This window comes from Monocercomonoides exilis, assembly GCF_001643675.1.
Source record: "Monocercomonoides exilis strain PA203 chromosome Unknown scaffold21-1407046, whole genome shotgun sequence".
Classification (NCBI taxonomy): domain Eukaryota; phylum Preaxostyla; order Oxymonadida; family Polymastigidae; genus Monocercomonoides; species Monocercomonoides exilis.
Genome location: NW_027150566.1, coordinates 582,569 through 607,253, shown reverse-complemented (window position 1 = coordinate 607,253; position 24,685 = coordinate 582,569). Strand labels below are relative to the sequence as shown.

Below are 24,685 nucleotides of genomic sequence, written 5' to 3'. Positions count from 1 at the left end.
CAGAAACAACAATATAGCTTGTAAAATGTGCTTTAAACTGAAGAGCATTTTAAATTACGCCACATGGATCTAATCGATCTCAAAAAAATATGTCAGATTCTGAAACAAAGAGAAAGGAATTGAGAGAAGCGATCAAAAAACAACGAGAAGAAATTGCTTTATTAGAAAAAAAGGCAAAAATTTCAAATAAAAAGACAATCAATGCTTTTTCTCATATTTCATCTGTTTTGCCACATACCAATCAGTTAAATGGCAATTTTTCAAAAAAGACTCAAAAAAATGAAGTTCCAGATTCAGAGGTCCAGACTTCAAAAAGTTCAATTCCGATTTCAATGAAGAAAATATCTTTTTTAAGGTTTGCCACAAACAATAATTCACATTGTAAATGTAATTTCAATGACTAATGAATATATATAAAACAGAAAAAATGAAGATGAACAGCATTTCATTGACCAAAAAACAATTGCCAACGAAATTAAATCGACCACTCATCAGCTTTCACATCAAAATTCAATCACAGAAAATCTGGCTTCTCCGCAAATAATTGTGGAAAGAAAACAAGAAACAAATATTCACTTACCACCTAGAGACGCCTACCTTGATCGGAAGCCTTCCTTGCATCATGAAAAACTGTGGGGCGCATCATCTTCATCTGATCGTTCTACAAGATCCCTTTCACCTCAGGTTAGAAGCGATGAGCGAGCCGACATCTCAGCAAGAATTGTTTCATATCGAAGTAATTCTGCTTTGGGGATGGTGGACGTCGCAGCTCCTTCGCTTTTATCTGCTCGCTTTACAGTTTCACCCGCAAAGCAACCCATATCCGTGCTTCTAACACCGCCACAATCCAGAGCCTTGAGCCGTGCAGCGTCACAGCCATACACAGGGCACTCACCGTTTCAGAAAGTGGACTTGCAGGCGCTTGGAGCGCAAAACGAGCTGCCGCCAGGAAAAGACGATGCCACAAAAGACGAAAACAAACCAGAGTTGGGTTCTCTTTTGTCTGCCCGAAGCATCAGACCTCAGACACTCCCTCAAAAAGACACAAGCACAGCCAAAAAAATGGAGCAGCTTCGCGAAAAACGTAAAGAAAAAGAGAAAGAAAACGAAAAATGGAAAGAAAAGAAAGAAGAGAAAGACAAGTTTGATGAAATAGACTTGGAAGAGCAAAACGACAGTCAAAAGAAGCTCAACTATGCAAACGCTACTAATTCAAAGACAGTTGAAAGGTCACATTTGGACGAACACACAAAACTCCAAAGATTTCTCGACTCAACAGCCGAGTTTGTTTCTCAACGGAGCGAAAAACAGAAAATTCAGGAAAAAGCAGCATCAGAGCAGAACATGGATGAACTTTCAGCATTTTCTGCCAATCGTTCTGAACTGCCTTTGCAACCACAGAGAAGAAATACAGTCGATAATCCATTTCTGATCGCTACATCTTCGTCTTCTCAAAGACTAGCTTCAACATCTTCTGCTTCTGCTTCTTCTTCTTCTACCTCTTCTCAAGCTTCTTCCTCTTCTTTGTCTTTCGCTTCACGTTCACATACATCAAAATCCAAACAGACATCACCTCAATCCACTTCACATCATCACACTCCATCTCATTCACTCCATTCAACTCATTCAAAAACAATTCAATCTCAATCGGACACTTCATCTTCACTTGCTGCTTCACCCCCACAACCACTTTCATCATCATCTTCTTCTTCTTCCTTTTCCTCTTCATCATCATCTTCCACTTCAGTACCACCATCATCCACTTCGCAATCATCATCATCATCAACTTCTTCTTCCTCCTCCTCTTCCTCATCTCATTCCCCATCCCCACGTGCCAAACCTTCTCATTCCCACATAGCCATTCCCATCCCTTCGCTCGATCCATCTGTCCTGTCAATAAAAACACTCCGACTTGCCTCTGCAAAGAAGAAGCGGGACGAATTGGGAGAATCGCTGCGGCTCAGCAGAACTATGCCGATTGCCTTTGGACGAGTGCTGAAGGAAATGGCAGACGAGACACAAGGAAAGGAAAGAGGGAACAGAGAAACAGGGAAAAAGGAGAAAACAGGTAATCACTTGCTCGATGGGAAGCCAAAAGAAAAAGAGGAAGAAGGCAAAGAGGAAGAGGAAGGAGAAGAAGAAAGAAAGAGAGGAGAAGAAGGATTTCATGCAAGAGACGAGCATTTGTATAGTACTGTTCCTATCTATCTGCTTGCGCCTTCGCAAACAAACCCGCTTTCTGTACCACGGCGGCTCGTTCAACCGCCACAACACACACTCTCTTCTTCCATCATCTTTGGATCATCATCATCTTCTACTTCATCCTCCTCCTCTTCCTCTTCCTCCTCTTCTTCTTCTTTAAATTCCTCTTCTTCCTCCAGCACGGCTGCTTCGCAGATGCCTCAGACTGGTTTCAAAGGCGGAGCGTTTTCGACTGCTGCAAAGACGACAAAGCACATTGCTGGCAGAGAAGATGCTCCTATTCGGTTTACTCGGCGGCTGAGTGAGACGCACAAAGAGAGAAAAGGAATGAAAGAGAAGCCAATTGGAAATAAAGATAAAGCTGCTCGTTCGACTTCGCCATCTGTGTTGGTTTCAGAGCTACGGGAAGAAGGGAAAGAAGGGAAAGAAAGAAATGAAGGAGAATTAGAGTTATCCCAGCGACAGTTTCAGAGTGAAGTAATTACATTTGATGAAGTCAAAGATAATACAAGAGAAGCACACGAATTGTCGCTCATTGGAGAATTCAATGATGAACATGTGAAGTCACCACCGGGTTCGAATGAAACAACACCGAACTCTGCATCATTGGTCGCAGGAGCATCAACTGCAGCTGCGTTGGTAAGACAGCTTATCTCGTCTCATGCTTCATCATCATCATCATCATCATCATCTTCTTCTTCTTCGAATGATTCTTCTTTATCTCCTTCTCTGTTATCACCTTCCCTGCAGTCTCCTTCTTCTGCTCGTTCAGGCTCACCAGCATTCCGCCAGAGACAGAATATTGCCAACGGAGAAATATCAGTTCAAAATGAGATTTCGGAGAAATTAAAAGAAGAAGACAAAGGAGCAGTAGGAATGGTCGGCTATTTGAAAATGATTGGAGACGAAGACGCTGCAGAAAAAGTGAGAAAGAAAGCAGACATTCAAAAAGCTGCTTTGTTGAAAATGGAACAAAAGCAAGCTGAACAAAAAGGGAAAGGAGTAACTGCAAATATTGGTAAAGACGTGATAACACAAAAGATATTGGAAGGGTCAGACAAGGAGATGAGAAAAGAGGAAGAAATGAAAACAGAGAAAGAACGAGATGAAAATGATAAAGCCAAAAATTATGAGAAAAACGAAGATGATTTGTCTTCTTTGGAGCATTTCGATGATGATGATGATGATGCCTCTTCTGATTCTTCATTGGCAGCTTCTCAAAAGAAACGCTATTTAACATCAGCAATCACCAGAATTAAGGAAGAGGAGGAAGAAGAATCTGCTTTTGTATCGTCTTCTTCTTCTTCTTCTTCTTCTTCTTCTTCCTCTTCTTCTTCCTCATCGCGTACCTTCTCTCTTGATAAAGAAAAGACGTCCAAAAAACCAATAACAAAAACAGAAGAATTCTCTCATAAGCCACATCTCTCTCAAACCTTGCCTGTTCACAACAGACCAGCCAGTCAGCCTGTTCTGTCAAATACTCTTCGCTCTCATTCTTCTGCCAAATTGGAAGATACTCAAAAATTGTCAACTGCATCAGGCCAAACCAGAAAAATGCCTCATCTCGAACATCGCAATCAGCCCATGCTTCATTCATCTTCATCAACATCATCTTCATCATCTTCATCATCTTCATCATCATCTTCAAATTCTGATTCATTTTTACTCGATCTTTCTTCAAATGATGTTCCAAATATCAAAACTGCTACCAATACAACCACTTCTTCAAATGACTCAGATTTCATATCTTCCAAACGACCTCCCTCTGAGCCTTTGTCTTTGGTTAGCTCTTCCAGCGCTTCTTCTGCTTCCTTTTTGTTTCCTCTTTCTTCTCCTCATCTTCGCACAGAGACTTCTTCTTTCTCCTCAAACGATTTTCTTTCCTATCCTCGTCTCGGGCACATCTTAGCTGAGTTTGTCGATCTTATTCCTTATCCACTGCTTCGCGCACAGCAGCCGCCTGTGACGTTTGAAGAGCTGTCAATCACAATCTCGCCAAGTCAGACTGAAAACACAGCAAGTCAGAAGCGGAATGAAGGAGATGCTCACAAACATCGTCATTCTCAGATGAAGAATCAGTCTAAACAGAATCAGAATGCCAATAAGAATACAAAGAATGAAGTTCAAAATCCAATTTATGAGGCTGTCCCTCCACGCCCTCCGCCTTTTCTGCCTTTTCTGCGCAGGCTTTTCATTGGCGGAAGAAATGCACAAAATTCGAGTTATACTTTGCAGCAGGAACAGAATAATTTGAATGAAGAAGATTCAATTCACGATCATCTGTATCGTTCAAGAAGAGAAAATGAGAAGGATTTTCCAAAAAGAAAGAGGAGAAAGACAGATGAAGAGGTTGCCACTGCTGATGATGAATATAACAATAGCTCTCATTTTTCACTTGTTTCTGTCGATGAAATGGGTCTTCGCAAACTCATTTCAATGAAAAAAACAGAAGAAAAAGAGAAAAATGGTGCAAATGAAGAATTTCACGCAAAGCAACAAAAATCGCAAAAACAGCAGATTCACTTTGGGAATGATACTCTTCTTTCGACGATTTATTCAGACTGTCTCTCCAACACAGCACCTCAATCATTGGCTTTGGCATCACCTGCTTCTGAATCCAAAAGCAGAGCTAACAGTTCATTTAAAGCTCATCTTTCACAGAACTCACCTTTTCTTCGTCATTTTTGTGAATCTGGCACACAGAGCAATTCATTTCTATTTGCGTATCCGTCGACTCCTTCGCGCAAAGTGGCTTTGAGCACAGAATCTCTGCCTTGTTTTCGAAAGGACATGGAATTTGGGGAAGGGGAGAATAACGCAAATATCCACATTAACAACAATAACAATAACAACAATAATACTAACAATAGCAATTATGAGAATAATAATGAAAACAAAGAAGACAACCAGAACAATAGACCACGCAAAAGCAGTGCTGGAAGCAAAGAAGAAAGTGGAGATGAATTTCTGTCTGCTGATCGAAATTCTCTTCTGAATGATTTGATGGCTGAAGCATCAGTCATTTCTGACAGCGATGCGATTATCCCAGGCATCACAGAGCAGCTGGATGATGAACGGGCAATGAGCAGCAGAGAGAAACTGCGTTCAGAACAGTCTTTTTCATTGGGAGACGAGTTTCAGTCAGCTGAACAAGAAAAAAATGATAAGCTGCAGATTTCAGCAGAACGATACAATTGGAAGAAGACAGCTGATAACAGCAGAACAGAAACAGAAAAGGAAAGTTCCATTCAATCGCCTTCTTTTGATTCAGATGAGAAATTCACTATAGTTTCGTTGCCTCCGTCTGCTGCAGGCTTTCCTTTTCGCACTCAATCAACAGAAGCACAAGCGAAAACAAACACAATTTCAAAAGTTACCCATTCTCCTTCTTGTTCTTCATCTTCTCCATTATCATCATCGTCTTCTTCGTCATCTCCTCCTTCTCAACACTTTCTCTTCTCTCCATCGTCTCTTCTGCCAAATCTGAACGACAACATGAAAGTTAAGCTGTCGACAATTCGCCGTTCATTTCCTCTTTCTTCTCCTGCTTCTCGACACGACTACAGATATCACCCAATCAGATACGACATCCACACAAAACTCGACTTCAACATCGCAGCTGGTGCAATGAACAGAGATGGAGAAGGAAAAAGAGAAGATGAAGATCAAAAAACTGGGTTGGACAACTCCAACATAGAAAATAATAAAAACACAAATGCACCAAAAATGACTGATTATTCACAGGAGCAGTTTTCAACAAGCTCTTCTTCTGTGTCTTCATCTTCCTCGCAGTTTTTCCTTCGCCCAAACAGCAACTTCTTTCCCGTTCCTTCTCTTCCTCCTCTTCTCCAGTCTCTTTCTTCCCCTCAAATTCGGAAGCTCGAAATCTTCGATGCAATCGGCGCTGGATCCGACTGGAAGGAAGAAGCGAATTCGGATCAGATTGTTTCAAAAGCTGAGAAAGAGGAAAAGAAGATGGAGAGGAAGACGTACAGAGACCTGTGGAGGAAGCAGAGCGAGAGCCAAAGGCAAAATACAATCGCATTTTGCAATGGCAGCGACGAAGAAGAGGAAGAGATGCTTTTTCCAGAGCGGAACAGAAGAAATGTGAAGAGAAGATTGTTTGCAGATGATGTGAGAGAAGAAGAAGATGCGTTTGCAAATGGCGAACTGCTGGAAAAAAGAGGAGGGAGAAAGAGCGCAGACATATTTCACAGACAACAGAGAGAAGGAGGATGTGGAGAAGAAGAAGATGATAATCATAATGCTAATGATAAATTTGAGATGAACTATAATAAAAACAGTGCATTCAATAAACCAGGTTTCAATTCCCCTGAAGATGATGAAGGAGAAGGAGAAGGAGAAGATAACGATTTTATGGAAGATGCCGATTGGCTGGATGATGATTCGAGTTGGAACGAATACGACACAACTGATTCAGAATGCGACAGCACAAAAAACAAAAACAGAAGGAATGAAAATGCAGCTGAAGATGAATCTGATGAGCTATCATCATATTCGTCTTCAACATACTCTTTTTCATCAACTTCTGATTTTTCTTCTCGTTCTTCCTCCTCATCTTTATCTTCTTCTTCTTCTTCTTCCTTTTCTTCTTCCTATTCTGGCTCTTCTTCATCTTCTTATACTTCCCGTTCTTCTTATCGCACTTTCTTATCGAATGAAAACTTAAATAATTCTGAAGAGCAATCACAATTGTCTTATTCACAGTCTCCTTCTGTTCCTCCGTCGCCTCACCCGTCTCCCTTTTACCAAAACTCTCCCGAGTCATCTGACGAGGCACGTTCAGACAGAAAAGAAGGAGAAGAAGATGAAAGTGAAGGAGAAAATGGAGAAGATAGAAACGAAGGACAGGATAACGATGAACCAGAAGTGCTGGAAACAGAACGAGAGAAATTGAAAATAGCAAAAAAATTAGAACAGGAAGCAGAAGAGAAGGAAGAATTAGACAATGACAAATTAGAAGAATATAAACGAGACGGAGAATTCAGTGAATATCTTCAGCCTCAGCCAACAGACAGGAAATCAGAGCCGCACACAGAGAGACAAGCATTCAATGTTGCTTCGTTGCAGATGACTGGGAAAGAGCATCATCTGAAAGAGGCGAGATTTGGCAGGCAGAGAGGGAACAGCGCACGAATGGACAGTGCAAGCGAAGAGAGAAAGTCAATCAAAGAAAAAGAAAAAGAAAAAGAAAAATCAATTTCAAAATCAAACGAAGCAGAAGAGATAGAATATCATCGTCATCACAGCCACAGGCACCGCCACCACAAACACAGCATTCCTCTTTCTGAGCTGTCTGAGAACGATTTGGAAGAAGCGCCTCTGTATCGGGCGCCGATGAAGCACCGCATTCCGCTCAGGCCTCTTTCTGCTGAGGAAGACGAGGCGTATCAGCAGCACTCCAATGTCTCGAGTGCTTTGTCTGCTTCTCGAAAGCTAATGGCGTCTGCATCTGCATCTGAGTGCGGAGTTGTGCCGTCTTCGAAGCTGATGCTGCCAAAGTTGGATTTGTCCACGATTAGACTGAACCAAAATGCAGCAAACTCTTCTTCCTCTTCCTCTTCCTCTTCTGCATTTATTTCCACAAAACAGAGCAATTCAGAGTTCTCTAAACAAACACAAAAGGAGGCAAAACCTCGAACAAGCAGCGGAAAAGATGCGAACTTGGAACATCTTTCACAAGAAAATAACAGAAAATCTGTTGAAAGTCATAAGAACCGAAGTAATCAACAGCACCACCCGACACCTGCTTCTTCAACTGATTCTTCACCAGATAACAATCAACCAGCCATCTCTAAAGATATTCTCAAATACTTCATGAGACAAGAAAAATGCCGTCAAAGAGAAGAAAAACACACAGTTCACCGGCAGATGCGGCAGAAGAAGAGAAAAGAGAGAAAGAAAGCAAAAGAAAGGAAGCTGCTGACAGAAGAGGAGAAAGAAGCGAGATTGAAAGTCAAGAAACTTGAGAGTGAGTTCCAAGACACATATTTTGACAGCAATGGATTTGTGATAAACTTGAAAGGAAGGAGAAAAGGAAAAGAGAGAGAGAAATGGGAGAGCTATCTTGTGCAGTCAGCTGTGGCATTGAGAAAATCGCTGTATTTTGACACAGGAATGAAGAAGATGATTGACGAGATGATGGAAGCAGACGAAAGAGAGGGAGAAAGGGCGGACGAAGAAGCCAAAGAGAATGAGAAATTCAACGAGAACGCAAAGATGCTTGAGTCTGACACAGATTCTGATCCAGAAACGAAGAAAGAAACAGAGTTTTCAAAGTCAGTTGTTGCAGACATAGAGAATTTCGAAGACATTCCAACCGCACGAAACGAGAAAGAAGTGGACAAAGAAGAAGAAGGAGCAGAAGTTGAAGGGGCAAAGAAGCTGATGGGTGTCAATCTAATTGAAAATCAGAATCCTCCTTTAAGTTTCAGAGCCAAGACTTCTCTGACATACCCTTCTTCCACCGTTTCCCTGCAGACATCTTTCCCCATTCCACCAGTCTATTCACTCCCTCACTCCACACAGAGCTCCACAAATGTCTCGCTTGCCTCTATTTCGCTGATGTCTCATTCGTCGTCTGTGTTTCTGAACCCAGTTTACACCTCGCTGGCTTCTTTGGCCTCTTTTGCACCACCTGACCATTCCTTCATCAATGACGAAGAAGCACAGGAGAATGTGGTGCTGCAGAGAAAGTCGTTCCTCACTCTGTTGAAGCAGATCGTCCCTGAGTTCAAGCAGAGGAGCAGGCAATGTCTGTCGCGTGGAGGATCAGCCAGTCAAATTCCAGAGCCGTTGATATATGCATCCTCCTCGTCCCTGTCCTCGTTTCCTCCTCCTCCTCCTCCTGCTCCTCTTTCTTCTCCGCAATTTATGGGCTCTTCTTCCTCCTCCGCTTTCATCATTCCTCATTCCAATAATCAGTCAGCCATATTCAGCAAGGAGTTCTTAATGTCTCAGCCAGTCGAGCAATCACTTGCACTCTTAGCATTCAAACAGTTCAACCCACTGCTTCTGCCCACTGCCCTGCCAATCACTGCATATTTTGTGCCTCAAACAGACAAAGACGCCAAAGAAGGAAGAAAGAGCATTCGCCATCGCCAGCTGCAGAAGTCGTCTCAACAGAGCCAGTTTCAGAGCGAGCTTGACTCTGCTGTCTCTTTGGCTGTGCTGAACACTGTTTCAACGCCAGAACGCACCAGCAGAGCAGAGAAAACAAAGCAATCTGCTTCGTCTTCGCCAGTTGTTCAGGAAAACACTTTGCCAACATCTTCAGCTTCAACCTCTTCTATTCATCCGCAACCTTCATTTTATTCACCCTCTCGAATTCGTATTCTTCAGACAGCTGCTTCAAGCTCATCATTTTCCTCCTCCTCCTCCTCTTCTTCTTCTTCTTTGCCTTTCACTTCTATGAATCCTTCTTTGCACTCACCAATTGTCATATATCCGATTCACTGGCCGCATGACGATGATCTCGAGATGAGTGCAAGAGGCTGGTCGTCAGCAGCTGTCAATGCTGATGTGTGGATAGCAGCTTACCAGGCAGATACGCTGGATGTGGGGAAGATGAGGGAGAGAGAAGAAATGCTGTGGAAATACAAGGAAAACGCCGAAAAGGAAGAGGAAAGCAAAGCAAGACCTGCTTCTAAAACGAGAATAATTTCAAAGAGAGATCAGAAATCAGAAAACGCCAAGTCACTTTCTCAGACTTCATCTCGATTAACAACACCAAAAGTGACAGCACATTCGGATGATACAAAAACTTCACTTGCATCAACAGTGCATTTGCCCCTTCATTTGAGCAACACTCATTCACCTTCAACGCATTTGGCTCTTCCGCCTTCTGTTTTGAATCCTCAGCCGACCGATTATCATCCGAATAAATCACGAGATATAACAACAAGAGAGCAGATATTGAGAACTCCCAGAATACAAACACAGACAAATGCTGCTTTGCCCATACAATTTCAGCAGCATCCGTTTTCTCGCGGTGATTCAGCTCTTCAAAGTAGAAAAGCCACAAAGCGAAATATTGCAAATGCGACAAAAGAGGAAAACGAGTCCGATGTTAGCGTTGACTCAACTCCTGATTCTTCAACACATTCTTCATATTCAACTCTGCCTGATATTTGCTATCCTCATGACCATCCTTCTTCTTTTGATTCATACTCGGAATTCTCTTCTTTGGCAAACAAAACACCTCTGAATAACCCTCGTTTTCTGAAAGTTTTACGTTCTTTGCTTTGTTTGGTGCTTCCATCTTATCCAGCTTTTCCTACCTCATATTTGAACAGACCAAAGAAAGTTAACAAATCCCTGATTTCTTCCAAGCAAATCATGGCCCAACAACTTCACAGACAGCAAGGTTCTGCGAGACAAATGAATTCGTTACAGCGTTTCACTCCTTTTTATGACATGGCGGATAATGTTGTCACCTCTGTAGCTTCATCCATTTCCTCGCTTTACTTCCATTCTTCTCACTTTTATCAACAAGCATCGTTTATAAATTCATCCTCATCAAGCCATTTGTACCCTCTATCACAGCTGCGTTACTCGACCTCTTATCCTTTCCTCTCTTCTTTCTCGTCTCTGGCGTCTCTGCCTTCAACTGCCCGGCCTCCAACTGTTCGTCATCCTCCTTTAAAGCCTTCATCGTCCGCAGCTGCAATAAAAGCATCCACGTGCGATGCATCAAGCCAGCAGCAATCTTCTTTCATGAATCGTTCTTATTCCGCACATGAAAGGAGTCTTAATGGAAACAAATCAGATGCCGCTGCAGCTTCAGCCTCAAACCAATCTGGCTCAGATGACGAAAATCGTTCATTTTCAGCGTCAGTTGACAAATCTACTAATTCGTTTATTTCTTCTCATGCAAACAGCACAGTGCATTCATCGTCCAATCATGCGTTAGCGTTGTCGTCATCAGCTTCTTCAGTTATTCCTCCATTTGGGCAAGGAACATCGTATCTGAATGCGCCTGTTCCGTCTGTGCCTCGTGCTCTTTCGAGAGGGCCTTCTCAAAAATCTGCATTGTCGATTCAAGCAAAAGAGAAAGAGAAGGAAAAAGTGAAAATAGAAAAAGAGAGCTTAGACGAGAAACAAAGACTTGGAAAGGGAGATTCATTGACGTTATCAAATTTATCATCCACACTGCCGGTCACGAGAAACAACCGAAATCAACAAGCTGACTTTGCATTATCACAAAATCCTGTTTTATCAAATACAACAACCTCTGAATTGCATTCATCTCGCAGTAAAGTTCCACCACTTCTACTGAAGAACACACAATCGCAATCGCAATCACAATTACGAGTCTCACTAAAAATATCGAAGGACAAAAACGATCTTTCAAATGAATTTGAAAAGAGACAGAGCGTCAATAAAGACGAGGAAGAAACAAAAGGAAATACAAGCTCAATGGATGTTAAACTATCAGAGAATAAAGAAAAAAGAGGAGATAGAAATTTGATGGAATCAACAAAAAGTGAAGGAGAAAGCAATGAACCACAATTAAGTGTAAATACAACTTCTAATGAAGATACTCAAGTTCCTCAAAAACTGTCCATTGAAACTCAGACGGACACAAATGAATTGGAAGAATTGGAAAAAGACAATGATCAGTTTGTGACATTAAAGACAGAAGAAGAGAGAGCGAAAGAGATGGAAGAAGTTATGGAAAGAGAATTGGAAAGAGAGATGGATCAGGAATTTCAAAAGGGAACAGGCTTGACTATGCAGCAGATTCAGTTGTCAGCAATTCTTAAAGAAATTCATCATGAAGATAAGAAGTATACACAATGTGACGACATAATTGATGCAAACGAAAAAGAAGTAAAGGAAGAAGAAAAAGAGGAAGAAAGCAAACATAAAGCCACACGAGTCGGAACAGCATCAAATAAGCTTACTGGAGACAAGGGAAATTATATTCTTCATCTCAACGAGTCACTGACAATTTGCTTTCCAGAGAATGCCAGCTCATCACTTATATCACCTTCTGGATCACTTTCTCCTCCTTTGCACAAGGAGTCAGCTGTTTTGCCTTCTGCTTTGCCTTCTGCTTTCCCCACAAGGAATTCATTAACAGCATCTCGGCCTGTCCAACCAAAACGCCGAATGTCACTTTCGAAAGTTGCTCTTTTGAAGAAAGAAACAGAAGAAGACAAACACGAACACAAAAGCGATACTTCCAAAATTGGTACAAAAGATGGGGAAGAAGAACATGAAAAAGAAGATAAGGCTTCTGCACAAATTGGCGAAAAACTGCAGCTGCAAGTTGCTCAAGCAGAAACACATGATGAAGCACCACAACAAACATTTTCTCGGCCACACTCGCAAAGGAAAATGAGACTTGTTATACCACAGAAGAGGCCTCGCTCAACAGATGAAGGCAAAAGCAGCAGCGAAGAATGTTCAGATCTTTCACATTTTCAAGATTCAGAACCTCTTTCTTCGGTTAAAGCAAGTACAGAGCGTTCTTCACCGAAAGAGATTTGTCATTTTGATAATGTTTCAAAAGAAAAAATGGAGGAAAAATATTTTCCTTCGTTGAAAGACAACTTTGAAGATTCTCAGAATGAAGTTGAACCAACAATAAAATCTGAAGAATTCAAAGAACAAGAACAAATGGACAGAGAAAAAGAAAATTTCAAGATTTGCAATGAAAAAGAAGAAGAAGGAAAATCATCTGATGAAAGGAACGAACTTATAAAGAATGATGAAGAGAATAAAGAACAACAGCCTATTTCATTTGAAATAACGCTCGGAAAGGGAGCGAAAAAATTCAAAAAGCCACCAATTCTGTTTTCTCAAAGAGAAAGTAGTTCAAAAGTTCAGAGAACATCATCCGCTTCATCTGCTGTGAAACCAAAAATAGTTCACTCTGATTCAAATCCTTCGTCTCAACGCGCGAGCCGGCCGTCATCGCCCAGAATTTCAAGAGCCTTTTCATCGCCGTCACTTTCATCAGAGTCTTCTGTTCAGACAAGCGCTTCAAAGAGTAATTCAGATGCGCCCTCATCTGTTCGTAGGCGCAGTAGCTTTGTGCGGCCTGAATCTTCCTCTTCGCAAAAGCATTCACAAGTGTTAGCATCTTCTTCATCATCAAATTCATCATCATCATCATCATCATCATCATCATCATCAACTTCTTCAAGCAATCCTCGTTTGCATTTGCACATGCCAAGTGCTCAACCACAGCCTGATTCACAAACGATGGAGGAAAAAGAAAGAAGCGAAATTGTGAAGACAGCTAGATTTTCAAACAAGCAAGTTGTGGTGAAAATGCTGAAGCAATCTCTTTTAACTGCAAATACAACAAAACTAAAGGAAGTGCTAGATGTTATTTCCCAAAGAAAGGAAAGCGAACATTTTATTGTTGCTTCAACTGAAAGTGAGAGAATGAAATTCAGTGGATTGTTCATCGTTGACCCAGAACAAGCTAAGATCATTCGTATCTTTGGGGATTCGTCAATTGTTGGCGAATATTTGACCAATGCAGATGTTAATAAATGGATGAAGTTTGACAGCGGATCGAGAAGCTTTAATGAGTTGCATGTTACCACATTCACTCCATCTATTGATGCGGTTGTTCTCAAAAAACGCTCAAAAAGAGTATTTTGAATTGAGGAAAGTTACAAAATTATCAACAGATAGGAAAGTAAATATTTTGTTTTATTGATTCTGAGCTTAAGGTGCATATTCTTTGGTTTTATCAAATGCAATTACAAAAAAATTTCTTTTATTTGTTTTTGTCCAATATAACGATTGAGGAATTAAAAGAAAAGAGCTTGCATTTATCTTATTTTGAAAGCAATGTTTTATAAATTAATATGTTGATTTTTGTAATATGGAGTTGGCAGTTCACTTTCGAAAAGAGAATGTTAATTTATTTGCTTTCATTGATGAACTTGCCAATTTACAATTTTTACACAACTTTTTTATTTCTTGGTGAAATATGCAAACTTCAAAATTGGTAAAAATTACTGTTTCAGTTCTTTTTATCGCTTTTTTAATGTTATTTTTTCCTTGACATTTTTCGTTATTGCAACAACTCAAGCGAAATTTTGAAATTTATCATTTTTTGGATTAACAATCCGTTGTGAAAATAAAAATAAATACAGGTAATTTTCTCTGAATAAAAATGGTAACAAAACAATACGCGAATGTTGGTAATGAAGAAGAAGAATTCGCAGCACAGAAAATCCAGACCATATTCACCGAATCGCGAACATCATCAACACAAAAATGAACCATTCCCACTTAATAACAGCATTTATTACAATAAAGCGATACAAATCTCTGTCACCAGCCGCATTTCTCATTCTTTTCAAGTGCCTTTTTATGGATAGGCAGCAAAAAGCGTGTCAAACAGAGATTCCAACCGCTTCAGCGTCTCTTCAACGTTCTCAGTCTTCGTTCCCACATTCATCCTGACCCATCCATCTCCGTCAATCCCAAACTGGCTGCCTTCGTTGAACAGCACCCCCGTCTTTTGGAAGATGAATTCCTTCAGCGCACCAGCTGTGCGCCTGTTGAACTCTGCAGCTGGAGCATCTGGATCCACAAGAACTGCACCCGTCACAGGATGTGTGTTTCGCGGAAGAGGAAACAGCGCCTTGTCGTTCGACAAACGCAGCACGTCGGTCGCCCCGCCAGCCTTTGCCATGGCTTTCTCGTGGAAGTAGTTGATCGCCTTGTTCATGTTGATAAACAGAAGGAATGTTGCCTGGAATCAGAAACAGCATCCAGCCAATAAAAATGAAAGAAAGACAGACAGAAAGTAAAGAAGATAACCAATAAATCACAAAATACAAACAAAATACGAACAAAAAAAAGGATGTGTAACAGCATCACACTTCTTGATCTACAACGTCCACCAGCCCTTTGAACTTGTCCTTCGAGAACATCTCATAAACCATTGTGCAATGCTTCCTGAACAGCGCATCACAATCACGCACCCACTGATAGCAGTGCGTGTAAGCAGCAATGGCAGCAGGAAATGCTGAGACATTCGTTTTTGATTGTTCAGTTGAAGCACAAATAAGATCGATAAAATCAATTATTCCCACAAGCAAATTGAGCATAAATCAAATGGAAGAAATATTCAAAAGAAAGAAGAAAAGAAAAAAGAAAGAAAGAAAAATAATAATTTCGCCGTCTTCATCATAATGAGCAAAAGACATACCAAACACATTCTCAGCAAATGCTGCATTTCTGCTCAGAAACACGTTGAAGCCTTCTCTCAGCCGAGGATTCGACGCAATGCAGAAAGAAAACTGGAACGATGGAATGTTGAAGGTCTTCGACGGAGCAGAAAATGTCACTGAAGCGCAGCAAAACATCACAGATGAGCAATTCAAGCAAATAAACAGATAGAACAGAGATAACAATATGAAAAATACGAATAAAAAAAATGCTTCTATTGATGCGTACAGGTATTTCTCGACAGCTCAGGCGAAATAGATGCGATGGGAACGTGCATTGGCGTGGAGCCTTCTCGCGGAAGTGCAAAGTCCCAATGAATCTCATCCGAAACAATGAGAACTTCATGCTTCAGACACAATTCCCCAAGCCTCGTCAGTTCTTCTCTCGTCCACATTCTCCCGGTCGGGTTGTGTGGGTTGCACAGAATGAACATCTTCACCCTGGGAAGCGATATTTTGCGCTCGAAGTCATCCCAGTTGATGTTCCACTTTCGTGTTTTATCGTCAAATATCAACGAGCTGCGCACAGCTTCCCGCCCGTTGTCCTCTGGGAGGTTGGTCAGGGGAAAGTAGATAGGCGATAGAACCACAATCCGGTCTCCTGGCTGCGTGAAGGCTTGGATGCTTGCTGCAACCGAGCCGCACACGCCTGGTGAATGGCTTATCCACTCCGTGTTGATGTCCCAGTTGAAACACTTTGCTGCCCACTGTCTTATGCACTTATTCACTTCCTTCGGCGCCACCGGGTATCCTGTTATCGATTCCCAAAGAAAACAAAAACAAAGGAAAAAATGAAAAATTTAACAGAATAAACCATTTCAAACCATATGCATGGTGAGCTGCTCGCTTTGCGATAGCATCAACTACAGGCTTAGGCGAAGCTATTTCCATGTCCGCCACCTGGTTCACACCACCACAATGTCAATAGTTCGGTTGAAAAAACACAAAAAGAAACAAATGACGGAAAAATAGCAACAACAAAGAGCATACCCACATCATCATGGGAGAAGGATGGGAGTGCGGTATGTCCCACTTCACGCAATCTGTGCCACTTCTGTCGACAAATTCGAGGGGGATTTGCTGTGACATTTCCAGAATGCTTGATCGTTTTATCCATTTTTGTTTTTGTGTTTGATGCAGAACAAACACAAAAGCGTCAAGCGCCCGACTTCCAAGGTGACCGTTGCTAGTGTGTGTGTGGAATAGTGTATATATATTTTATGTTCACGCTGTCTTTTTGAATATTTTCAGAAAACCTTGGCTCGGCCCTCAAACAGAAAAATTCATTCTGGAAGGCAGACAAAATTGAAACGACTCATACTTGCATGGCGCGAGAGGGGAGTTGGAGGAAAATCGAAAAAAATAAAGAAAGGCTCGAATCAAGAATCAATTCTGAGGAAATCGTCGAATAATTCATTGAATTCGAAAACAACGTTTTCACCTGAATCCAGGATAAATTCTGTCCTGTCGATGCTTTATCCGAAGCATTCAAAGAAAAAACTTCAAGATGTTGTTGGAAGGCTATCACCGAAAAGTTTTCTTCGGCAGTTGATTCCTGCTCAAACGTTTTCTGAGACATCGATTTTTTCTGTGTCATCAGGTTCTTTTTCGTCCTCTGATTCATCGCGTAACGCATCTTCCGAGGACTCGCCGTTTTTCTATCCATATTCGATGATGGACCGCAGTCTCCTCCCACCTCCATCGAAGGCAATTGACACAAAAATTTCGTCCATTCTCATGCAACTTTCAGAGCTGCAGAGGCAATCTTATTTGGCAGCATTGCAGAAAGCAAAGACAGGGCAAAGGGGGAAGAACGCAAAGGAGAGAGCTACAAGCAAGCGAGAGATTGCGGGGGTTTCACATTCAAGAACATCAGTTTTTCTGAGCAGCACAGAAAAGCAGTTGGTGAAGAAGTATTATCGGAAGAGGCTTTTCTGTGGAGTGAACGAAGTGAAAAAGACGCTTGTTGGGGGATATAAGAAAGTGAGTGTGGTTGTTGTTGCGCGGGATGTGGAAGAGGACGGGTATGCAGGCGGATTGAGCGACAGGATGGAGCGCATTTTGCAGATCTGCAGCATCAAAGGCATTCCAGTTGTGCATGCGCTGAGTAGGCGAAAGATCGGCGAAGCGATTCTGCAAGGAACAGGAAGGGAAAAAGAGAAAGCCAAAAGCGTGTCCAACAAAAGAGATGGCACAGCAGCAGGAAATGAAAAAGAAGAGGAGGAGGAAAAGAAGCGAGTGGCGAGAAGAAGTCAGCTTCGGCACAAGCACATGATCGGAAGAGGGTTCAAGAGAATAAGTGTTGTGTGCATTGCGGATGCGGATAACATTCATTCAGAGGTGCAGGAATTGATCCATCAGGATTTCTTGAGGTGCCACACATTTTCAATGAGCCGTCACGACACTTGGGAGAAAAATCAAAGAATTCTTCGAGAAAAAGAAAAAAAGCAAAAATATGAAGAGATTTTAAAGAGAAAGGCAGAAAAGAGGAAAAAAGACGAAGAAAACAGAATTAGAAATGAGGCGAGGCGAAAGATTGCAGCAGAAATTTATAAAAAGCGAATTGAAGAAAAAGAAAGAAAGAAGAAAGAAGAAGAACTCAGAAAAGAAAAGGAGGAAGAGGAAAAATGGAAAGATTTTCCTGCACTTGGAAGTGAAAGAAAAAGAAAGGATCAAGCTTTTATTTCCACACAGCCAGAGCCAATAATTGAGGAACATGATGTTGATGAGGCTTCTGCTTTCACAGAGAAAGAACAGCAACACAGCAAGCGTTACCAGAGCGAGGCAAGCAGACAGAGAAGGAAGCGTGTGGTTATGAGAAGGCGAGAACGAGAAAAGGAAGAAAGAATAAACAGGAGAAAAGAACGAGAAATCAATTTGAAAGAAGAAAAAAGCCAAGAGAACGAACAAAACGAAGCAAGGCAATTAAATGAAGTTGAGGTTCAGCCAAAAGTCGGTGCTACAACTTCAAATTCCTCTGTATCAAAAAAGAAGAGATCAAAACAGCCGCTTGGAGAAGTGGACAATCGAAGCTTGTTTCAATTCAAAGCGCCACAAATAAATCCTCAGCAATTTTTTTACAAGCCTTTACACAAAAATTAGTATTTTCTTTTTGTTTTGATGTTTTATTATTGATGAAATGAATATTAAATATATGCATAAACAAGTGAGAAAGTTTATTGGAGTGTTTCTGCGGTAAATTCGTTTTAGTCAAGAAAATTCGAATTTTCAATGTGTCAAGAAATCAATAACTTTACACAAAATTTATTCCAAAAACGACTTTCAAAGATTATTCAAAAATACCTTTTTGTGTGAATGGAATGAACTTATCTTTCATTCACATCCATCAAATTTAATTCCAAATGGGAAAGAATAAATCATATTCGAATGAAAGCTAATTTGCCAAAATCAGAAACCAAATTCGATAATCAAAAGTGAATATGAGAAGCCAACAATAATGAGCAGTGTTGAGCTATCTTCTCGCATAAGAAACAAAAGTGTCTAATGAAATTTTCACTATTTTTTCTAATATTTGAATTGACATCAAAAAGAAAACAATAAAAATATTTTTGAACGCAGTGAAGTCATTGAAACTCATGTGAAAACAACAGTTGCATAATTTACACAGAGATGTTAGATGCCTCTTTCATTTTTTCCAACATATTGCAGAATGCAGGTTTCACATGAAAGAACTGTGAAGATAATTTTTAAGTTTGAAGAAAAGTCAATCGTGTTTCAATTTTGACATTTATATTTTTTTTCTTTTTCAGTGTCTCGAATGTTTCATAATATTTATTTATTTATTTATTTAAATCATAAGCATAATCATTCAGTGCACGCTGTATTCCTTGCTATCATTCCCTCTTTCTTCTTTTTCTTTCTTTCAATTATCGTCTTCTTCACTTCTTTGCATCGGCTGATACTGAAAAGCAAATATCTCTGTGATTCAATGAAAATGGAAAAATTTGTTGATTCTCGCTTCTTCCAAGATGCTTTTCTATTGCTTTTTTTTTTCTTGAAACAAATCGAACATCACAAGCTGTTGTTGTGATATTACACATAACAAATGCTAAAGGCGATAATCCAGCTTCATCAAAATTGTAAATAACGTTTCATATCTTCTAGTTGTTATTGTTGTTCTATTTTTGCCACTAGCAAAAAATTGAAGACGAACTGTGGCCAATGATTTTATGAATTAAATTGCAATTATTTGGATGTCGTGATAAAAAAGTGGAATGAATGTTCGGTTTTGCGAGAAGAAAACGATACGACACACAAAATATGTCCTTCTTCCAGATCCATTAATAATAAAAACCCCAAGTTAAATAACTCTAAATCCTTAATCTCTTTTTGTATAATTTTGAATCCCTTTTTTTCTAATCCCTTCAGATTCCATTTTGTCTTCTTTTGCTTTGCATCTTCATCTTCATTTATGCCACTTGGTTTTATTCTCTTCTAAGAGCCTTCATTTTTCAAATAATTCAATGTCCATTCTTTTCTCACTTTATATCTTTTTTTTCATTCCTCTATTCCCACTTCACCCAATATATGTCTCGAAATAATTGTTCATCATCTTCATGCAGTTATTCATTTTCATTTTGTTTCTTTCTTTATTTCGTCTCATGTCACGGTAATCATTCTTCTCGTCTTCCCAAAGGGCAATTCATCTCATTCGCGTCTATTTGCACTCTCTAAAGAATAGTTCTGATCATATTCTGCTTCTTTTGAAGATAACATTTCAATGTTTCATAAATCAACACTTCTTTAATTCATTTGAAAGTAATCAACAACGGTTTTTCATTTTCAGAATCATTTCATTCTTATTTCACACAAATAATACGTTCATTATACATCTCTGAAAATATTAGAAATTTCTTTTCAAAATGGGATATCCCATATCGAAATCACTTGATTTCCTTCTGGCTTTGATTTAAACACATCTCCCCAAAGTTTTCCGCGTTTATAACATATCTTAAATTCTCAAATGTAATTCTATTTGCTTATGATATATTCCTTTTTCATAAAAACAATTGTTGATCAATTTTTGATTTTTCTTTCAAAATGAAGATATCGAGTGATGGAAGACTTTTCAAGTTTGAGCTAATTTAATTTTTTTTCTAAATAAAATGGCAAATTTTGATTAATCTCCGCAGAATTGTTTTCTGAGCTGGAAGATTGCAATGAAAATGAACAGAAAGAGAAAATCGAAGAAATGAATAGATACATGAACAATATGAATACAGAAAAATTGTATTTAATATTTACGACAAAAATATACAATGAAATAGATAAGATGATTGAAGAAAAGAAATTGTCTTTGGAAAATGCTATTTTATTGCTTAAACTTTTGGGGTATTGGAAAATCTTGAAAGATTTATTATTCCTAGACTGTGAAAACACTTCCTTGTGCAAAAAAATTGAAAAGAAGATTATTGATGAAGAGAAGAAAAAAGAAGGAAGGAACGAAAAGAAGCTTGTTGATCTTTGCGAATGCCATACTTCTCTGAGTTGCCTTTTCCCACCTGAATTGCTTTCAATCTGTGTATCTTGTCTACTGAATGCTGCGCGAAAGAAAGAGGAAAACGAGAAAGCACAAAAAGACGTGGAAATGGCTCTGTTGTCTTTGATCAGTATTTATAAATTTAATGTGTGTATATTTTTTGTATCATTTTTTTAACATTGTTGAATTGCTTTCTCTCTCTTTTTTTTTAAGGATAAAGGACGAGAACTTTTCTTAGATGAAATCAAAGACATTATCAAGTATCATCAAGAGCATTGCAATCTTACACGACTTGCATATCAATCAATATGGAAATTTTTGATGGAAAGATTATATAGCCAAAGAGAATTGGAAGGAGTGATTGAGAATGAACTGCATTTTGCGAGAGAGGCAACGAGAGAAATGGAAGAGCTGGTAGAGTGTGTGAATTGGAAAAGAAAAGAAGAGGAAGGAGAAAAAGAAATGAAAGATGTGATTGTTTTAAGGAGATGGCTCGATGAAGTTAATAATTACTTGTGCTCGAGTCCATCGTGGAAAGAAAAGCACATTGAGCTTGTCGGAGGCGTTGTTCAAGTCTTTCACGCAGCAAAGGATAATCGACCAGCCATACGCGATAAATGCATTTATTCTTTTGGAACTGCAGTTAGAAAAAGGGATGTGAATGTCGATATCTTGCTGAGAAAAGGAGTTGTTGATGCTGTTTTGGAGATTCTTCAAGCCACGTTGACTGACTACGTGTTAGCTAATTGCATTTGTTTTTTGGGAGAACTTTGTAAAAGATTGAATGGGAAGATGGGGGTAATGTTTTATGAGGCAAGGCGGATAGAGACGAAAAGGAAAGTGTTTGAAAGGACAGAAGAAGAAGGATATGAAGATATTATCATGAGCTATCATGAAATACTGCCTGATTTGGAAGAAAAGTTTGAATTTTTGCAGATGTCAAAATACTCATCAGATTATCTTTTGAGTCTTTAAAGCGAATCTTCAATTTATCTTTATTCATTTCATCATCATCTCAGAAAGGAAGAAAATATGAAAAAGCAGATGAAAAAGCAGATGAAAAAGCAGATGATGGCAAATGAATAAACGAAAAGGGAAAGAAGAGAACAGAAAAGAGAATAGAAAAGATTTCGTTCTGGAGCGACATTCTCAATTAGAGAAAAAGAATATTCAACAAAAAATGAGTATTCTTCATTCATTTCATTCATTCTATTCATTCTCATCTTCCACTTCGACTTCACTCACATGCTCTCCCTCATTCACTCGTACATTCACACTGCATCCATCTTTATTTCAACGATTGGGGTCTTCCTTTTCTTCTTCTTCTTCTTCTTCTTCTTCTTCTTCTTCTTCTTCAACTTTCTGTTTCGACAAAGAAGACAACATGCAACTCAGATGAATTGGGATCGAGTCGCTTTCAGATGATGGATGGAATGGAAGAGAAGGGCAATGAAACAAAAATTGGAGGAACTTCAGAAAGATTTCTGAGCGAAAGAGAAAGAAGAAAGAAGAAAGAAGAAGATTTAACTCCATTTGCATTGGGAATAGAAAGAAAAAATGTTCAAATGAAGAATGAAGAGAATCATCAGAATATTTTCTTTTCTGAAAAAAAAGACTGTGAAAAGTCGGAGAGCACTTTTGATGTTGATTGGAAGAGTGACCAATCAGGAGAAGAAAGACAGAAATAATTGAATGGTGACTCTTGTTTCGGGCAAGCAAATTTTGAATGATATTTTCGGATTATTTCTTCCTCGTCTCGTTTATTGCTGTTTTATTCCCTTAAACGATATTTTTGGCTGGATTCCTCACAACCATTTTTTCTTCATTTCTTTTGTATTCTTCTCAAAAATAACCATTTTATTCTTCGTCTTCGTCTTCGTCTTCCTCTCAAAATTCATTGAAAATGCAGCAAGAAAGAGAATAAGCGGAGCAACTCAGAAAATCCTCAAAGCGACAACTGACCAATTGAATTTCCAATTGAAAAACAATCTATTTGAGGAGGATGGATGGCAATAATCCACTCGATGAAGATTCTTGATGGAGGAAATTTGAAAAGAATTTTCATTTTTTTCTTATTTTTGAAAAAGGAAACAAAAACATTATTTTTAATTATTCATTGGGTTTTTTCCATTTTGTGAAACAAATCAAAAAGATTAAAAAATATACATTATTTTTGAGTTTCAAAATTCAAGGCATTTCTTTAAATTGAAACAAAATAATCTGAAATATTCGATGATAATCCATGAAATAAGTATTTTCCGCAAAGAAAACTTAATAGTCCATGAAGGCGTGTGATAGAATCTTCGCATCCTTCTTCTTCTATCTTTTCAAATATCTCCATTTTCGATGCCTTTCTTTTCGCTTCGTCAATTTCACTGTCCGTATTCCCTTTCAATTTTCTTGAAAAATTCAAAAAGAAATCAAACAAATTGCATGCAATTTCATCTTGTAACGTTGTTTGTTGCATTTCCTCCAAAAACATTTCGATCACCCCACTCTTCAACAGGTCATCAATTTTCACAGCTCTGTTTTCCGCTGCTGCTCTGAAACAAAGAAAGCAGTTGAAGCTTAAATCTCCATTATTATCAGTTGAAGCTCTTTGCACTCGAACAATGCTGCTGATAAGGTGATAATTCACTTCATTCCTCATTTCGCATAACACAAAGAAAGAATACAGTGTATGGATCCATCGTATCAAGACAATCACTTCTTTCTCTTCTCTTCTCTTCTCTTTTTCTTTTTCTACTTTCTTCTTCCAATTCATGCATTTCATCAGCTCTTCCAATTCTTTTATCGCCTCTCTCGCAAAATGCAGCTCATTTACAACTACTTCTTCCAAGCTTCTTTCATTGGAAAGTCTGCTTACCAAAAACTTCCAAGCCGATTGATAGGCAAGTCGTGTAAGATTGTGATTCTCTTGATGACATTTTATAATTTCTGTCATTTCTTTTGAATAAAACCCTTTTTCAATGCTCTGTGAAAAGAAAAGAAAACAAGAAGAAGCAGAAGAAGAAAAGTAACAAATTTAACAAAGAAAAGCAAAAATGTGCACACAAAATATTCAAGTCCACTCAATGATAGCAAAGCTATTTCCACTTCCTTTTGAGTTTTCTCATTTTCCTCTTTGTTCAATGCAACTTTTATAAGGCAAGGCACAAGGATTGAAAGTAATTCGAAAGAAAACCGTCCTTCAAGCAAAACAAAGCATTCACAAAGGTCAGTTTGAAGCTTTTCATTCTTTCCTTCGTTTTTGTTTTCTTCTTTAGCAATCATCTTCTCAAATCTTATGTTCAATGAAGAATATTCAAATGCGAAATTTGAAACTTTTTTAAGCACTTTGAGACATCCCGTGAGCTTCAAAAAAATGATTGTGTTTTCCATCGATAGTTTCTCTTTATAAATCATAAAATCTATTTTATCGAACAGTTCTTCTGAAAAAATGGATTCAAATTCTTCGTTATTCATATTCTCAACAATTCCGTTCATTTCAAGTATTTTCTGTTTTTGCTCATCCTCATTGCAACCTTCAAGTTTGTTGAATAATTCTTCGAAAATAATTTATAAATTGAATTTGAGCCTTCAAATAATAGGAAAATGAGCAAACCTGAAAAATGCTCAGTCACTGGAATATTTTTGAGCTCATCAACAAGCTTATCCTCCTCGCATGAACTCATTCTGTTTATTTCAGCAAATAAAAAATGCGTTCGAAATAATTCTTAATGGGTATGATCAAATGAAAAGTTTATATATATCGTTTTCA

General features: G+C 39.0%; 4 protein-coding genes across 4 annotated transcripts; 3 read left to right on the top strand and 1 right to left on the bottom strand.

The window, feature by feature from the left end:
* Positions 1–332: 332 nt before the first annotated feature.
* MONOS_2588 (putative Microtubule-binding calmodulin-regulated spectrin-associated) lies at positions 333–14,257 on the top strand (the record flags this gene model as incomplete). Its single annotated transcript, XM_067872515.1, has 2 exons — positions 333–355; positions 423–14,257. 2 exons carry the CDS (start codon positions 333–335, stop codon positions 13,840–13,842), a joined length of 13,443 nt encoding a protein of 4,480 aa, XP_067727798.1. The 3' UTR covers positions 13,843–14,257.
* Positions 14,258–14,283: 26 nt separating this feature from the next.
* MONOS_2589 (Cystathionine beta-lyase) lies at positions 14,284–16,521 on the bottom strand. The gene is made up of 6 exons (XM_067872516.1): positions 16,416–16,521; positions 16,250–16,325; positions 15,655–16,176; positions 15,407–15,544; positions 15,078–15,223; positions 14,284–14,947 (listed from the first exon to the last, which is right to left on the bottom strand). The coding sequence occupies exons 1-6, from the start codon at positions 16,512–16,514 to the stop codon at positions 14,561–14,563; spliced, it is 1,368 nt and encodes a 455-aa protein (XP_067727797.1). The 5' UTR covers positions 16,515–16,521; the 3' UTR covers positions 14,284–14,560.
* Positions 16,522–16,541: 20 nt separating this feature from the next.
* MONOS_2590 (uncharacterized protein) lies at positions 16,542–18,689 on the top strand. The gene is made up of 2 exons (XM_067872518.1): positions 16,542–16,616; positions 16,677–18,689. Exons 1-2 carry the CDS (start codon positions 16,560–16,562, stop codon positions 18,525–18,527), a joined length of 1,908 nt encoding a protein of 635 aa, XP_067727796.1. The 5' UTR covers positions 16,542–16,559; the 3' UTR covers positions 18,528–18,689.
* Positions 18,690–20,330: 1,641 nt separating this feature from the next.
* Positions 20,331–23,111, top strand: MONOS_2591 (uncharacterized protein). Its single transcript, XM_067872519.1, has 3 exons — positions 20,331–20,518; positions 20,579–21,072; positions 21,139–23,111. The coding sequence occupies exons 1-3, from the start codon at positions 20,503–20,505 to the stop codon at positions 21,898–21,900; spliced, it is 1,272 nt and encodes a 423-aa protein (XP_067727795.1). The 5' UTR covers positions 20,331–20,502; the 3' UTR covers positions 21,901–23,111.
* Positions 23,112–24,685: the final 1,574 nt, after the last annotated feature.

What these genes read in the sequence shown, in the direction of transcription:
- MONOS_2589 (XM_067872516.1), bottom strand. Translation starts at nt 16,514, where the DNA reads ATGTCACAGCAAATCCCCCTCGAATTTGTCGACAGAAGTGGCACAGAT. An exon ending in TGAGCTGTCGAGAAATACCT is followed by an intron (nt 15,545 to 15,654) that starts GTACGCATCAAT and finishes GCTGCGCTTCAG; the next exon opens with TGACATTTTCTGCTCCGTCG. An exon ending in TGGACGTTGTAGATCAAGAA is followed by an intron (nt 14,948 to 15,077) that starts GTGTGATGCTGT and finishes TTCTGATTCCAG; the next exon opens with GCAACATTCCTTCTGTTTAT.
- MONOS_2590 (XM_067872518.1), top strand. Translation starts at nt 16,560, where the DNA reads ATGCAGAACAAACACAAAAGCGTCAAGCGCCCGACTTCCAAGGTGACC. An exon ending in CCAAGGTGACCGTTGCTAGT is followed by an intron (nt 16,617 to 16,676) that starts GTGTGTGTGGAA and finishes GAATATTTTCAG; the next exon opens with AAAACCTTGGCTCGGCCCTC.
- MONOS_2591 (XM_067872519.1), top strand. An exon ending in TCAGTATTTATAAATTTAAT is followed by an intron (nt 21,073 to 21,138) that starts GTGTGTATATTT and finishes TTTTTTTTTAAG; the next exon opens with GATAAAGGACGAGAACTTTT.